Here is a 14,274-nt window from a genome sequence, read left to right as displayed (position 1 = left end):
GCCTACTTCAATCAAAAGACAAATTAGATGGGTTTTATAAAAGTCTTTACATTTATAGTAAATGTTAGATAGTTTACTGTTGATAGCTGAATAATATACAATTGTGTAGTCACGATCTAATACTTTTACATTTTAAAACTATCAGTGGTTTGAATATGAATGTGGAATGAAAACATATTTAGTACTATATTGTTTAATATAAAACACATTTTATATTAAACATTTTAAATATTAGTTAACCACTATAATCTGTTTTCTCACAAAATATGACAAAGATAAAAAAGCAATTTCTTACAAATAATTAACAGAATAATACTTGCGAATGTTGAGTTTGGTTCCAGTTCACCTTCCTCTTAATTACGTGCAACATCTAAAATCTCATACTGTTACATACCTGACTCCTGAAATCTGGAGTCATGTTAGTCTGAAGGGATCCAAAAATAGTCAGCGACGAAGAACGAAGAATCTTGAAACGAACTCTTTGAATAATTTCGACATCAGTGACACCTAGACTCCTAAATCGAAGTATTCTCATTGTTACATCAGGTGCAAAATTGAGGGCACTACGATGTTGAATGATACGATCCCAAAGCATGGTGGAGCAATCTACAATTAACGCAGCTATTTGTGGGAAGGATTGATTCAAAGCGAATTTTGAATTTATTTCCAGTTCACCTTCCTCTTAAGTGCAGCATCTGAAATCCAATACTGTTGCAGACTTGAAAATCTGACACAGAGAATTCGTTTCGAGCTTCTTCGTTCTTTGTCACCGATTATTTTTGGATCCCTTCAGTTCACCATGACTCCAGATTTCAGGAGCAAGTCTGCAACACAGCATCATATTTCACACACTGTACATAAGAAGAAGGTGAACTGGAGCTAAACTCAACATTTGCATTGAATCAAGCCTTTCCACAAATAACTGCGATGTCTAGGTTATACTTATTTCAATTAATTATAAACATAATAAAAATATACGTATTTGAAAAATTGCAATAATATTGACTACACGTCAGAAGGGAAACTAATCTCTGCTGCAAGCAATGCACACGCTAAAGGGAATGAGAAATGCGTGTCACAACTGGCTGAATCGATTGTCAGACTGCTCTAACCTCATTTTGTCTCATTGAATATGGAATTCTTCTTCGGGACAAATTAAGATTCTATAGAAATCTTTGTTAAGATTGGTGACTTACTAATGCAGTTATATAACAATGCAGCATTTTGCGTAATGTAATTTCGTCTATGTATCAAATGTTGTTTATTAATGAGGTAGTTTTGTAATAATGTAAATCAAACTTTAATATCGTCGTTAATATGGTCATTGTTAAACTTAGATTTCTTTATTATGTACTTAAATAATTAAATTACTAAGATACTCTTTAAATGTAAAAAAACTAGGTATTATTAGACGATTTAAAGGTGGCTCATTTTGTTTATGTTTTTATTTACTCTACATGAAAGAAAAGACAGAGTGAAGTAAAAATTTCGAATTATTCTTTAACTCAACCTAAATCTAGTTATGGTACATTAAAAAATGTTATTATAACCCGCGTTACAGCAGAGTTTAATTATCTTCGCTTAGAAACATTATCACCTATTTAATAGTCAGTAATCAATGATTTTAAAATTGAATTTAGTCTTCAAGGATAATACAGCTGGTGTGAAAATAGGAGCTATAATGTAAGATAAGCAGTAGAAAATTATCGTTTTGATCAGCTTAGGACATTTAAATAAAAGCAGTTCTGCCCTTCTATGAGTATTTAACTATATAAATCATAATTTGACCAGAGGGTTGTACCAGAACTAGACACTCTCTGTAATTAAATGACAACATAGCGTTTTTAGACTAACTCTCTTCGTTCTTCAATTACTGTATTAGCAAAAGTTGATATATCTAAAAATGTTCTGTAAATAGCTTAGCCTGAAAGTAATGTATTAGAACTTTTAAAATTTTGAGTTAAAGATGTGGCTATGTACAATGTAGCATGTAAAGGCACGTTTGGATTTCTACTGTTCGCCAATCCTCTTCCTTCCATTTTGAGACCTTAGATACGTTTTAAAGTCTTTTTAAAGAGGATACATGGATATTTTGAAAAGATTATTATTCAATAATGTGTACAAAGACAATTGATGGCTAAATAAAAGCTAATTTGCTGCCACACAACTTAATGTATTGAAGTATACGAGTACATTATAACATAATACTTGTTGGTGCAGTTAACTGCGGTTGTTATTTACAAAATGGCTTTTTCTACGAAAACTTGAACTGTTGTACGTGGTCCATTGTTTGCGATAATACTCTGAGGTCCGTTAGATAACACCAGCTGTCTTTCTGAATATTTAATCTCGAACCCAAACCAAAGCATTACATTTTGAGATGAAGAAATTTGTTATTGTAAGTGTAGAGAAAATTTAACCTCAACTGGAGATTGGAAAAGAGAGATGCACTTAATTTCCTCTCAACCGGTAGATCGTCGTCACTGAGAAAGGTTGAACGCCAACCTCCAAATCTTCTTTGGCGAGAGCTTTTAAGAGAGCCTAAATATAATTTAATAATAGCTGCCTATAATCTTTAATCTATTTTAAGATAGATTAAAAAGGAATAAAAAAGAAATTCAAAAGAATAAAATTCTGTACCCGTAAAATTGAATTTCACCGACCAGATCTTGGTGGGAGTATAGGAATTTAGTGCAGACGAGTGAATATTACAATTTCCTGATTGAAATTAGAGTGAAAGTTTTAAAGAGATACTTAAAAGAACAAGAGCACTTCGGTGGTTTCAATAATAATGAGATTTCTGAAGACTTTATTGAAGAATAACCTCTTTCGAAAGATTCAAAAATTTATTTAAGATTGATTTAAGTTTGGAACAGTTGTTCTTATTTGTTCGTAGTTAGTTTTTGACAATGGAAGGATTGTGAAGGAAACAGGATTTTTCCAGACATTTGCCATCGTTAAATGATACAGTACAATCAGTAACACTACGTTTCGGGACTGCAATCTTCTTCAGCTAAATGCCTAAACTAATACAGGAGTAAAATCCAGGTTAAAGGAATCAAAGCATACCAGAGCGTCGTGACTCGCATGTCAGGAACAACAGCCATATTGTGTGACCATACCACGCACACCAACTCTAAAACACGCACTTAATAAAAACTAAACCCTAATTATTAAAAATGATTTAGAGAATACAGGTTACATACATCTGCATTCACCGGCCAAACAAATAGAACATAATTTTAGCCATGCATTAGTTTAGGCATTTACTTGAAGAATAGATGAGATTGCACACCTCTAAACGTAGTGTTACTGATTGTACGATGCGATTGATGTGAACGATGGAAAATGTCTGGAAAATCCTTTTTCCTTCACACTTGATCTTACATTAAAATTTTCATTTCTATAAAACTTTATTTTTGAAATATAACACAGGAACCACAGTTAAACATTTTATTTTTAGTTATCTCTAACGTTTCTTAAAAAATCTGATTACGTCTGAGTAAAGATCTTTTATTTTGAAGTCAGCTAAGGTTTGTAACTGAACACATAGCTATGATTCTTAGGGACGTGTTTAATTTCTTATCGTGCGGCTAGCCTCATTGTCAAAGTGTTGACTTTGACGAACATATCACCATATATATTACTCTAGAAAAGTCTCGTAAAAACATAACCAAAAATGGCACACAGGATCTCAAAAACTGTGTTTACAGTATAAAATGTACTTTGAATAGGGAATACATAGCCGAAATAAAAAGAACATTAAACGTAAGAATAAAAAAAAAGAAAGAGGGCGTAGAAAAGTAAATATTTGCGTATATCAGTTGTTCAGAAGACAATCATATGAGACGGGATGATGCCAAAATCCTCATCGGGAACCTAATTTCTTTAAAAGGACATTAATTAAAGCTTCATACATTAATATTACGTGCCATAATTGGCAGACCACGCGATCAGTCAACCGTCACTTGAAATTAGGCCGCTTTGGTTGCCAATTCTGAAAAACTAAAATATAAAACACAATTAAGTTTTGTAATAAACCAATGCGGCGTTACAGTATGGTTTTAATACGTTCATCTAGCATGAACCAATATAAAAAAGGCCCTCTCCCGTTCCTCATTTTTGTGCGCCCTCTTGTTTCTGTCTGTCAGCTCCTGTTTTAAAAGTGTATTGTTATTATAATCACATGTTGTTTTGTTTTATTTTGTAAGCATCACACAATTCAAACATCAAGCATAAACATGTTACATTCAAATCATAAATTTTTATATTTTTACATTAAATAGACACAAGTGGCAATGACGATGGGACGGTAGGTGCTGTTTGTTGTGAATAATGCCAAAAACATTTACAAATTCCTGAGAAGTAAATTGTGTGCCATCGACCAAAACTAAAAAATGGCGAAAACCGAATGTAGAAAATATTGTCCTTAGTTCATACACCGTCCAAGTGGTTGTTGCTGTACGGGTCGGCACTACAGTCCACACAGTGAAGGCATCCACAACTATCAGGTATTGTTGCCCATCAGTAGCACCTGCACAATCAACACGAATTCTCTCCCAAGTGCTTGAGGGCTGTTCCCATGGATGAAATATTTGTGGTGGCATATTCTTAGTTCTACACATTGTCGACAAAATAGAGCCCAAGTGCTTGAGGGCTGTTCCCATGGATGAAATATTTGTGGTGGCATATTCTTAGTTCTACACATTGTCGACAAAATAGAGCCCAAGTGCTTGAGGGCTGTTCCCATGGATGAAATATTTGTGGTGGCATATTCTTAGTTCTACACATTGTCGACAAAATAGAGCCCAAGTGCTTGAGGGCTGTTCCCATGGATGAAATATTTGTGGTGGCATATTCTTAGTTCTACACATTGTCGACAAAATAGAGCCCAAGTGCTTGAGGGCTGTTCCCATGGATGAAATATTTGTGGTGGCATATTCTTAGTTCTACACATTGTCGACACAATAAAGCCCAAGTGCTTGAGGGCTGTTCCCATGGATGAAATATTTGTGGTGGCATATTCTTAGTTCTACACATTGTCGACACAATAAAGCCCAAGTGCTTGAGGGCTGTTCCCATGGATGAAATATTTGTGGTGGCATATTCTTAGTTCTACACATTGTCGACAAAATAGAGCCCAAGTGAGAGTATAGAATTGGAAATGAAAAATTGAACTTCGGACGAATAGAATCTAGGGAAGGGTGTGCCACCTAAACAGCCAACAAGGATGATATAGTTGTGATATAGTTGTGATATATTGAACAGGTAATCAAGTGTAATATTCCACAAAACCATTAGAGACCGAGGTGTTACAGTTTTAAAAGTTTATTGTTATTATAATCACATGCTATTTTGATTTGATGTTGCAATTCACTCAGAACACAATTACCATAAATACGTTACATTCACATTATAAGTGTTCTATTTTTACATTAAGTATATAAAACTGCAGTGGCGATCGCCATTTACTATTTTACTCAGTTCAGTTATATGTGGTTGGTCAGTGAGGGCAGACCTGTTGTGATCTGTATTCTGTAGTTCAGTTATAATAACTTGTATTTTGCTAGTATTAAGTGCATGTTCTAGAGTTAGTGTGCAAGGAGGTGACACACATGCCTGTTGTCATTCCTGAGTTATGAGTCTCACAACGCTCTATTATAATTATTATTTTCAACTTAGATTATAGTTATATGTTAAGTTAGGTATTCACCTGAAGAAGAGATCGGATTTCAGATATTTGAACATAGTTTTACTGATGTTTTGGTATCATTGATTAATGAGTAAATGTCCGGAAAAATCCCGTTTCCTTCAATATACGATATATTCATTTATGCATGTTTCCCTATGTATTAAGTTCTTTGGCACCTGAAAAAGAGGATGTATTTTAACATCAAATTTGTTTCAGTGATAGTAACAGTAATATTTCCGGTGCCTGTGTAGTCTAAAATACGTGAGTGATATATTTTGAATTCTATATATTAGGTACTGTAATGATCCAACTAGAACATCCAACGTAATGACATTGCTCATATACCTCATCTTAAGTATATGAGTAATGAGTGAGTTAATTAGTAAGTATAAGTGCTTATTAATAGTAGTAACCAGAGTTGATTTAAGTCATTAAATACTAAAACCAATGTTAAATCCATTAAGTTACAATATAAATGTGAGTGCTGTCATTTGAAAAAGCGCACAACATCTTGGAAAAATTAGGGTTATAATAGATTCATACGCTTAAGAAAGTGGGGATTTACATTTAAATAGTAAGCAAAATCGTATTAAGACCAATTAGGTAAGTACTAATGAGGATTTCGTCTATTGCTTGGAAATAAGTGCAATTATGTGAGACCTACGTACTAGACTTACTTGGAGTAGCAACATTTTATTGTGTTCGAAAATTACATAACGCAACAAATGTTTGTAAACAGTTTAGTCTCTATTATCTAGAAAACGTTCCATGTTGCTCAGTTTGATTAGATAAAAGGTTTGCATCTTATCAGGTTGGTTAGTAGACAGGTATTAGAGTGAGTCGCGATAAAACACCTAATATTCACATTCAGTCTAAGGCCTTGTAGAATCAGAAGTTTGCTGTAAGTCTACTTTTAGGTTATATAAAACAACAGGTTATTAGTGCTTGTGTTGTGGATATTGTCTATCAATAGATATGATACCTTGGTAATTAACTGAGTAAGATGTAGCTGTAAGTCTAATTTTAGGATATAGCAAATAACAGGTTACCAGTGTTTGTGTTGTGTACAGTATATTGTCTACCAATCGATATGATACCTTGGTAATCAACTGAGTAAGATGTAGCTGTAAGTCTAATTTTATGATATAGCAAATAACATGTTACCAGTGTTTGTGTTGTGTACAGTATATTGTCTACCAATCGATATACCAGTTGATACCTTGGTAATCATCTGACTAAGATATAGCTGTAAGTCTAATTTTAGGATATAGCAAATAACAGGTTACCAGTGTTTGTGTTGTGTATATATTGTCTACTAATAGATGTAATACCTTGGTAATCAACTGAGTAAGATTGATAAGTAAAATTCAAGTCTTACTTTTAGGTTATACAAAAGAACAGACTCATAGTATTATTATTATGGTTCTAATTATTATGAATAGTTGTGTTCTATGAGATAGTGAACTGAAAGGTGTTCGTTGTAAGTGTATTAATATGTCATCATAGTAAATGTCTGTAAACTTATTATTGTGTTTAATAATCCATATTCGCTATTGGGAACTAAACGGAGGACTTGTATCCTTTCAGACGTTGCCATATAAACACGATTTATGTTAAACTGTATTAACTATTTAATAGAATTTCGGTGTCTTTAATGTTCCAGAAGTATGGGACTGCTGAGCGAGAACACTACCTTGCAAGTCCTCAGCGCACTTCTTCTATCATTCTGGTTATTTTACTTGTATTTTGTCAAGGATTATGGCTACTGGGAGAGAAAAAGCATAGTTCATGTTCCTGCAGTGTTCCCTTTTGGCTCCTTGGTGAAACCTGTGATGGGCAAGACCTACTGGGGGCTCGCTCTTAACGGAGTGTACAAGGAGTACTATGATCAACCGTACGTGGGGCTTACGTACATAAGGAAACCGATGATACTGATCAGAGATCCTGAACTGATCAGACTGATCCTTGTGAGGGACTTTAAGCACTTCATGAACCACTCGGTGATCGACACACACCCGAAGGACTACATGATGTGGCACTTGTTCTCGATGAAAGGTCAGAAGTGGAGAGACCTGAGACTTAAACTGACCCCTGCTTACACGGCGGCCAAGGTGAAGACTATGTTCTTTCTGATAAAGAGAAGCAGTGATATTTTACTGAAAGTAATTGACAAACTGGTGGAGGTGAACAGTGCTGTGGACGTGAAAAATGTCCTGTCACGTTACACGATCGACGTGATCGCAAACTGCGCATTCGGACTGGAAACTGACTCGCTTCTGAACAATGAGTCGAAATTTTATGAAGTGGGAGTGGAGTCTTTCAACGTCAAGTTTGGTCTTTTACTGAAGATGTTCGTTTATTCAGCATTTCCTATATTTTCCAAAATATACTTCTGCGATTTCCAGGATGAAAAAATTAAAAACTTCGTTACTGGTGTGATTCGGTCGACTATCGAATATAGAGAAAAACACAATATATCAAGACTTGACTTTCTAGACCAGTTGATCAAACTGAGGCAAACACAAAGGATTTTGAAAGAAGAAACAAAAGATGGACCGAACAATTCTGGATATGAAGAAAAAGAAGGTAATTAAGTCATAAGTAGATAATAATTTTAGAATTCTAGATCAATAACTATTACATAGATTCTATTAAAGTATTAATTAACTCCCAATCCCCATAATGTATATTGTGTAGTGAAACAGAGAACTATATCCAGTTACTGTAAAGAATAATAGAATACACATCTGGTAATAAAATTAGATTAGATAGTAAACGTGATCTTAAAGTAAATTAACGTGTATCATCCTAATTACCAAGTAATAAATGAACAATATTAAAAGACGAGTATCTAAACTAAGGATGATTGATTTGTACTCAGTTAAAGAGATCACCTTCGAAAACTTTCGATTTATACTGAGTCAAAACACTGCTAACACAATTAACACAATCTTGAAATATTTCGACTTTGTTGTCATTCAGACAGAAAACAGTTGACACCAATAATAAGATCTACTTACACATGTGAATTGAAGAGAGCAGAGCTATATAGTAATTGCTGAAGTTAACCCAACCCGTACTACCAACAGCATGTATATTTCTTGTGTACAATTCCTTATAACAGAAACCAGATTTATTGTAAGTATTTGCTTTTTTGTTAGTATTTTTTTATTGTTTCTATCAAACTTAAATGATGAAAGAACTTAAGTATAATGGAACAAGATCGTTTGGTTACAAGTAAACGGCTCAAAGTAGATTGCATAGTCAATAAGATATGTGGTATTTTGAAATATTTAGGCTAATAACTTTGGCTATGCGAGCCTCCGATTTTTGGAACTACTTATCATTTGGGTCTCCCCACTTAGCCCCTCCACGTGCGCTCGTGTGTATGCTGTATACAGGTCCAAAAATAGTTCCCAAATTTGAAGAGGCTTATAATATTCACTCTCCGGCTCAATTTAATGTTAAAAAATCTTCATGTTAAATTAATGGGAATTTTTATTTGATTGAAGTAGCATAATTCAAGTTCCGATTGATTTTTTTAAGGTTTGACAATAGAAGAAATTACAGCAGAAACGTATCTATTCTTCACAGCTGGGTATGAGACGACAGCTAACACGATAATGTTCTGTCTGTACGAGTTGGCTTGTAACAGCAGGATACAGGACAAACTATCCTGGGAGGTGGAAGAGGTCCTGCACAGATACGAGGGTGACATAAACTACGAAGCTCTGCTAGAGATGACTTACATGGACCAGGTTATCAGTGGTAAGCCAATATATTTGCGTCACTCAAATTTTAAGTAGTCCCTCTATAAAAATAAAAATTTTTCGGGATTATTTTACTAATATTGGTTATTTTTCAGAAGTTTTAGACATTGTTCAATATGTTCTCTTAATAATGCATAGACTTTACTGCCTATTTAAATAAATCCAACAGTTCACTAACTAACCTTTAAGAACTTCACACCCATTTCATATAATAATTTTAATAGTAACTATTTTGAAATCATCCGAAAACCAATCTTGATTCCTTATACATCAAATATCAAACAAGCCATAAATAAACAGAAAAATTAATTAGAAAGAGATATCAATATCGCTTACCAAAAATCGTGATTGATATTGCCCTTTTTGACTTAGTGCTTATTTACAATGGTATTCCACAAGGTTCGTAATTAGTGCACTCTTGTTTTTCTACCATGTTTATAATTATTTCTATAAGTTAATTTTTTTCAATACCAAATTAATTCAACCTTTTCCAACCCAATCTAACATAACTATATTTATATTTGATCTTGAAAATATAAAACTAAAAAAAAAATAACTTATAGAGCAATAGGAAACATATTAAAAAATGAGTGCAGCAATTAAGAACCTTGAGGAATACCATGATAAACGGGCATGGTTTCTTAAAACAAATTTTAAAGGTTTCAAAACAAACTATTGTTACGGACCCAAGAGAGAGCTTCCTTGAAATCGTGACATTTTCTGTCCGACTCTCTGCCCATCTGTGCTATAACTCGCGAAGTAAAAGTTCTAGAAATTGAAACTTGGTACATAGAGTTTTCTTGTCATAGAATACTGCTATTTATTTTGGCGTCAAAAAGTCAAAGTGCAGCCCTCGTATGATAAAACTGCCAATTAGATTAACTACCATATAAATAAATGCCAAGAAAGAACTGACATCGAATTTTTACACGAAGCATCATTTCTATAAAGGCAACTTCGAGTTCAGTGATGGGAATTTATCTGAGCGTTAGTAAATATTTTCACTAGTGATATTTTCATTGATCTTATGGTTAACTATTCCAGCAACAAGAAACTTGCAGAATAAATAAATTTGTGAAATATTAAAATATGTATAGACTTGAAATTTTGCAAATAGCGTCAGTGTAGCGTGATGTGTGCAGAGTAATGCAACATTGTTCATATAATACGAGTCAATTGTTGTGTAAATTAGTATATCACACAGTTTATTGAATCTGCATTTTGCATGTTGCATATTCTACAAATACCATACGAGTACGAGGTAACATTCTGTTCTGTTCCAGAGACACTACGACGATACCCAGTTTTCTCACAGCTGAGCAGAGAGTGCACTCACGAGTACAAGTTTCCAAACTCAAGACTAGAAATCGATAAGGATGTCGGTATTGTGATTCCAGTGTACTCTCTCCACCACGACCCCAAGTACTTCCCAGACCCCTACACCTTCGACCCTGACAGGTTCAGCCCTGAGAACTGCAGAACTCGACACCCCTACGTGTATCTGCCTTTCGGCGAGGGACCTCGGATGTGCATTGGTGAGACACCAGACTATTACATATAATTAAGTGCGTGTATTTGCACTATCACAACCATTTAACTCCTGTCACAGATTCAGACAAAGTAAATATTTGTAAACGAAGATCAATCATCCAAAGGGGCCGAAATAGGCCATAAACCATAGAACCCTTCTATGATTGTTTTTTTAATTTCTCGACGTCCTAGAAACTCATTGATGACATATGTTGATTGGAAAGGGTGTAGGAGTATGTGGAAAGTTCTTATTAACTACTTTTACCGTAGAACAGAACGTGTTTCATATTAGTGTAAAAAAAAAAACATTAACTATCGATATCGTAATTTATTATTTTTTGGTTAAGTCTTCCCCAGTCTTACCTCCATACTTATCAGGTGTGATAAACTGCATACATTTCTTACCTATAACCAAAGATGAGTTTCTCTTATTCATTTGTACATTGTTATTATACACATATGATTGCAGAATTTACTCGGGAGGGTTTCTTTGCTCTCTTTTTTATTTATTCCAATCATTGAGTCATGACATCCATTTGATGCATAAGAAGCCTTCAGTATTCATTAAACCATGTTTTCGGGTTTTGTTATATCCATACCTGTCATGTCCCGCACTCTCATATGTCAACACTTAGGAGTAATTTAAAACCTTAATTTAAAATTGCAGAGATATTGTTTTGCACGTTCAAAAGTCTAGAAATAGTGGAAATCCTGTCTGTTTACGAAATTAGTTTCTAGTCTAGAACTGGTGACTTTGCTTTGTGTTCTGACAATATTGTAACATTACTGTAACACTTACAACATGCCAGTTTCGGTCTTTCAGTTCCAAAGGTGGTCGAGAACTTTATTACGGAAATAAGGAGGTCAAGAAAATTTGGTATGATGGTGTGATATTCCCTAGGGAAGACACCAACCTAAATAACTTGAATAATTCCTTCCAGATGTTTTATCTAATTCATCAAAGTCTGAACGGAAAGATAGCAAATTGTTGCTCTTGAATGTATTTTAGAACCATATTTCTACTATCAGTATATCTCTAAAATTCCTTTGCCATTTGAACCTTGGGAGAGAATAAACCAAAGCAATGTCACTGCACAAGAGGCAACGCGTCACACCCAAACTAACGAAAGTGGAGCACTGAAGAGGACCTCAATGTCGGGATTTTCTGTGGTATCATGGTGCGTCATTTGAACCTAAGAAGATAGGAAGTGGTGGCCTTGACCTCAATGATATGGCGTATGTACGAATTCTATTGGTTAAGGTTTGTTTGATTGCTGTTTCCGTGTAGCAATCAAACAAACCTGGCAAAATGTTTGACCTCTTGGCTCCCGCGCAATTACAGTGGTTGGGTTTATTTTTTCCAGTCTGGACTTCATGACGTCATGTTCCAGTTGGATACTACTTAGTAATTATAACTATGAATGGGAGTCCATTGCTACTACTTTTTTAGCGCTAATAGCTAAAATTATTTTTACAAATTTGTAGGTGAATGTGACATTCGCAAGGCCCCAGGGATTTAGTTGTTTAGTCTCTTCCTATGTTCATGCATATGTATGCTTCATAATAACTAACCATAATCAAAGATCTGCAGAATAATGTTTTTTTCAGGAATGCGTTTTGGGATAGTGAAGATAAAGATGGCCCTGGCCACTCTGATCGTCAACTATCAGATCAGCCTTACCCCCGACACAGACGTTCCTCTACAGTTCAAGAGCAACTCCTTCACGACGCTCCCATCTAAACCCCTGATGCTTGTGTTCACAAGGCGGCACACCCAGGCTCTATAACAGGACTCTATCTTCTCGGGATCTCCAGAATTGTTGGAATTATTTTGTAAAAGTGGTCAAGTAATATAGTTTTTAATATTATCTTGTAGCAAGTTGTATTTAATTAAATTTTCATTTTCCATAGTGTTTTAATGGAAGATAAATTTGCAGATAACTATTAGCACTCTTATGAGTTGTCAGTACACATTTAAACGATGGTCTGCAGTGAAGATACAACAAAAGGTTTGTAAGGGAACATTAGTTTTCTCTCTCTCTTTGTTTGGGAGAGTACAGATGAAAATTACATTTGTTGAGAAAGTGCAATTGAGATGCAAAGAGATAGTTTTATTGAGAAAATTCCCATCACAACGATCGAGAAATGATAGGATAGTTTGATAAAGACAAGCTACAGTATATAGTGGAACACTAACGAGAATATTCAAAGCGCTGCTAAGTATTTGTTTGTTTATTGTTAGGTTAAGATTTAAACTGCTATCATACAATATCAAAACTCACGTCTGCCTGTAAATTATTGAGACTATCATGATTAAAGACAGTTAGTACAGACGTGGTGTCCATATAATCGTATGTACCAGTGGGTTATCTAACTGCTCCTTTAGAATTGCTCAGAACGGATGAAAAATTTGAATTTTCAGTTAGAAGGCAGAAGTTTGAAATCATCAACTTCATACCTGAGCAATAAATTAATGATCATGAATGAGCGAATAGAATTATTAATTGAAACTTTCTTAGTGATTTTCACTCCGGGCGTGGTTTTAAGTACCTGCGTGTATAGTACTTATAAAATTGAGTTGTTTTGGTAGAGAATCGCACAGACTCAGGATTTCTACCGTACCCCTCACCAGGACTTTGGTGGTACATAGAAAAGCGGTCATGTGGCATCATCTGGAGTTCAAGTACCAATAGTACCTCCTACTGTTTTCTCTTAACAGTCACTTTTTTCGTAAAAGTTGCACTAGAAGAATTTTGAATCGGGCTAAAAGAACTATTCTCTTCTCCCTTCTGTCTATTGTTATTGAATGCTTTAGCTTTCATTACCAATAGTTTTATAGTCGATTTATCTAAAGTTATACGTACACACGGCCAGCTAATCAGAATATGAATATCTTAATTGCTTTGTCCGTAATAGCTTTAAAAATAAGAGGTATGATACTCTTATCAAAGTGAGGGGGGAGGGATTCTTAGGTGCAGTCAACATAATCGTTTTATCATCTCTTTCGAGCCTACGTATTCGTACGTTTTCCATGAGCATTAATAACGGGGATAAACGACATCTGGAAAACGAATTTACCAATATACTTAAACGACAGTACAATCATATGGAATTGTAATATGTGAGATAGTAACACCTGTAGATATGATGTGTTATATATCACGATAAAGATTACATCTGTGGATTTTTAATGATGTGTGGAACTTCACTCCAACATAGACAACAATAAGTTAATGATGATGCATGTCCCACCATGGGATTTGGCAGAGCGTCATTGAAGTC

The 14,274-nt window shown here is 34.6% G+C and overlaps 1 protein-coding gene across 5 annotated transcripts in view; it reads left to right on the top strand.

Moving 5' to 3' along the window:
• The window catches only part of LOC124366980 (probable cytochrome P450 6a14), a 32,226-nt gene extending 19,319 nt beyond the window's left edge, over window positions 1-12,907 (top strand). The window contains exons 1-5 of one of the 5 annotated variants that reach the window (XM_046823622.1): window positions 4,263-4,511; window positions 7,356-8,278; window positions 9,239-9,460; window positions 10,746-10,997; window positions 12,601-12,907. In XM_046823622.1, coding sequence (XP_046679578.1) covers window positions 7,360-8,278; window positions 9,239-9,460; window positions 10,746-10,997; window positions 12,601-12,779 — 1,572 coding nt within the window. In that variant the 5' untranslated portion in view covers window positions 4,263-4,511; window positions 7,356-7,359 and the 3' untranslated portion in view covers window positions 12,780-12,907. Of the gene's footprint in view, window positions 1-4,262; window positions 4,512-6,482; window positions 6,594-7,355; window positions 8,279-9,238; window positions 9,461-10,745; window positions 10,998-12,600 lie in introns of those variants that run through there. The other 4 variants (XM_046823620.1, XM_046823623.1, XM_046823625.1 and 1 more) reach the window with 4 other exon arrangements.
• Window positions 12,908-14,274: the final 1,367 nt, after the last annotated feature.

This window comes from Homalodisca vitripennis, chromosome 7, assembly GCF_021130785.1.
Source record: "Homalodisca vitripennis isolate AUS2020 chromosome 7, UT_GWSS_2.1, whole genome shotgun sequence".
Classification (NCBI taxonomy): domain Eukaryota; kingdom Metazoa; phylum Arthropoda; class Insecta; order Hemiptera; family Cicadellidae; genus Homalodisca; species Homalodisca vitripennis.
Note: the sequence above shows the minus strand (reverse complement) of the source record. Positions and strands in the feature narration are given on the sequence as shown.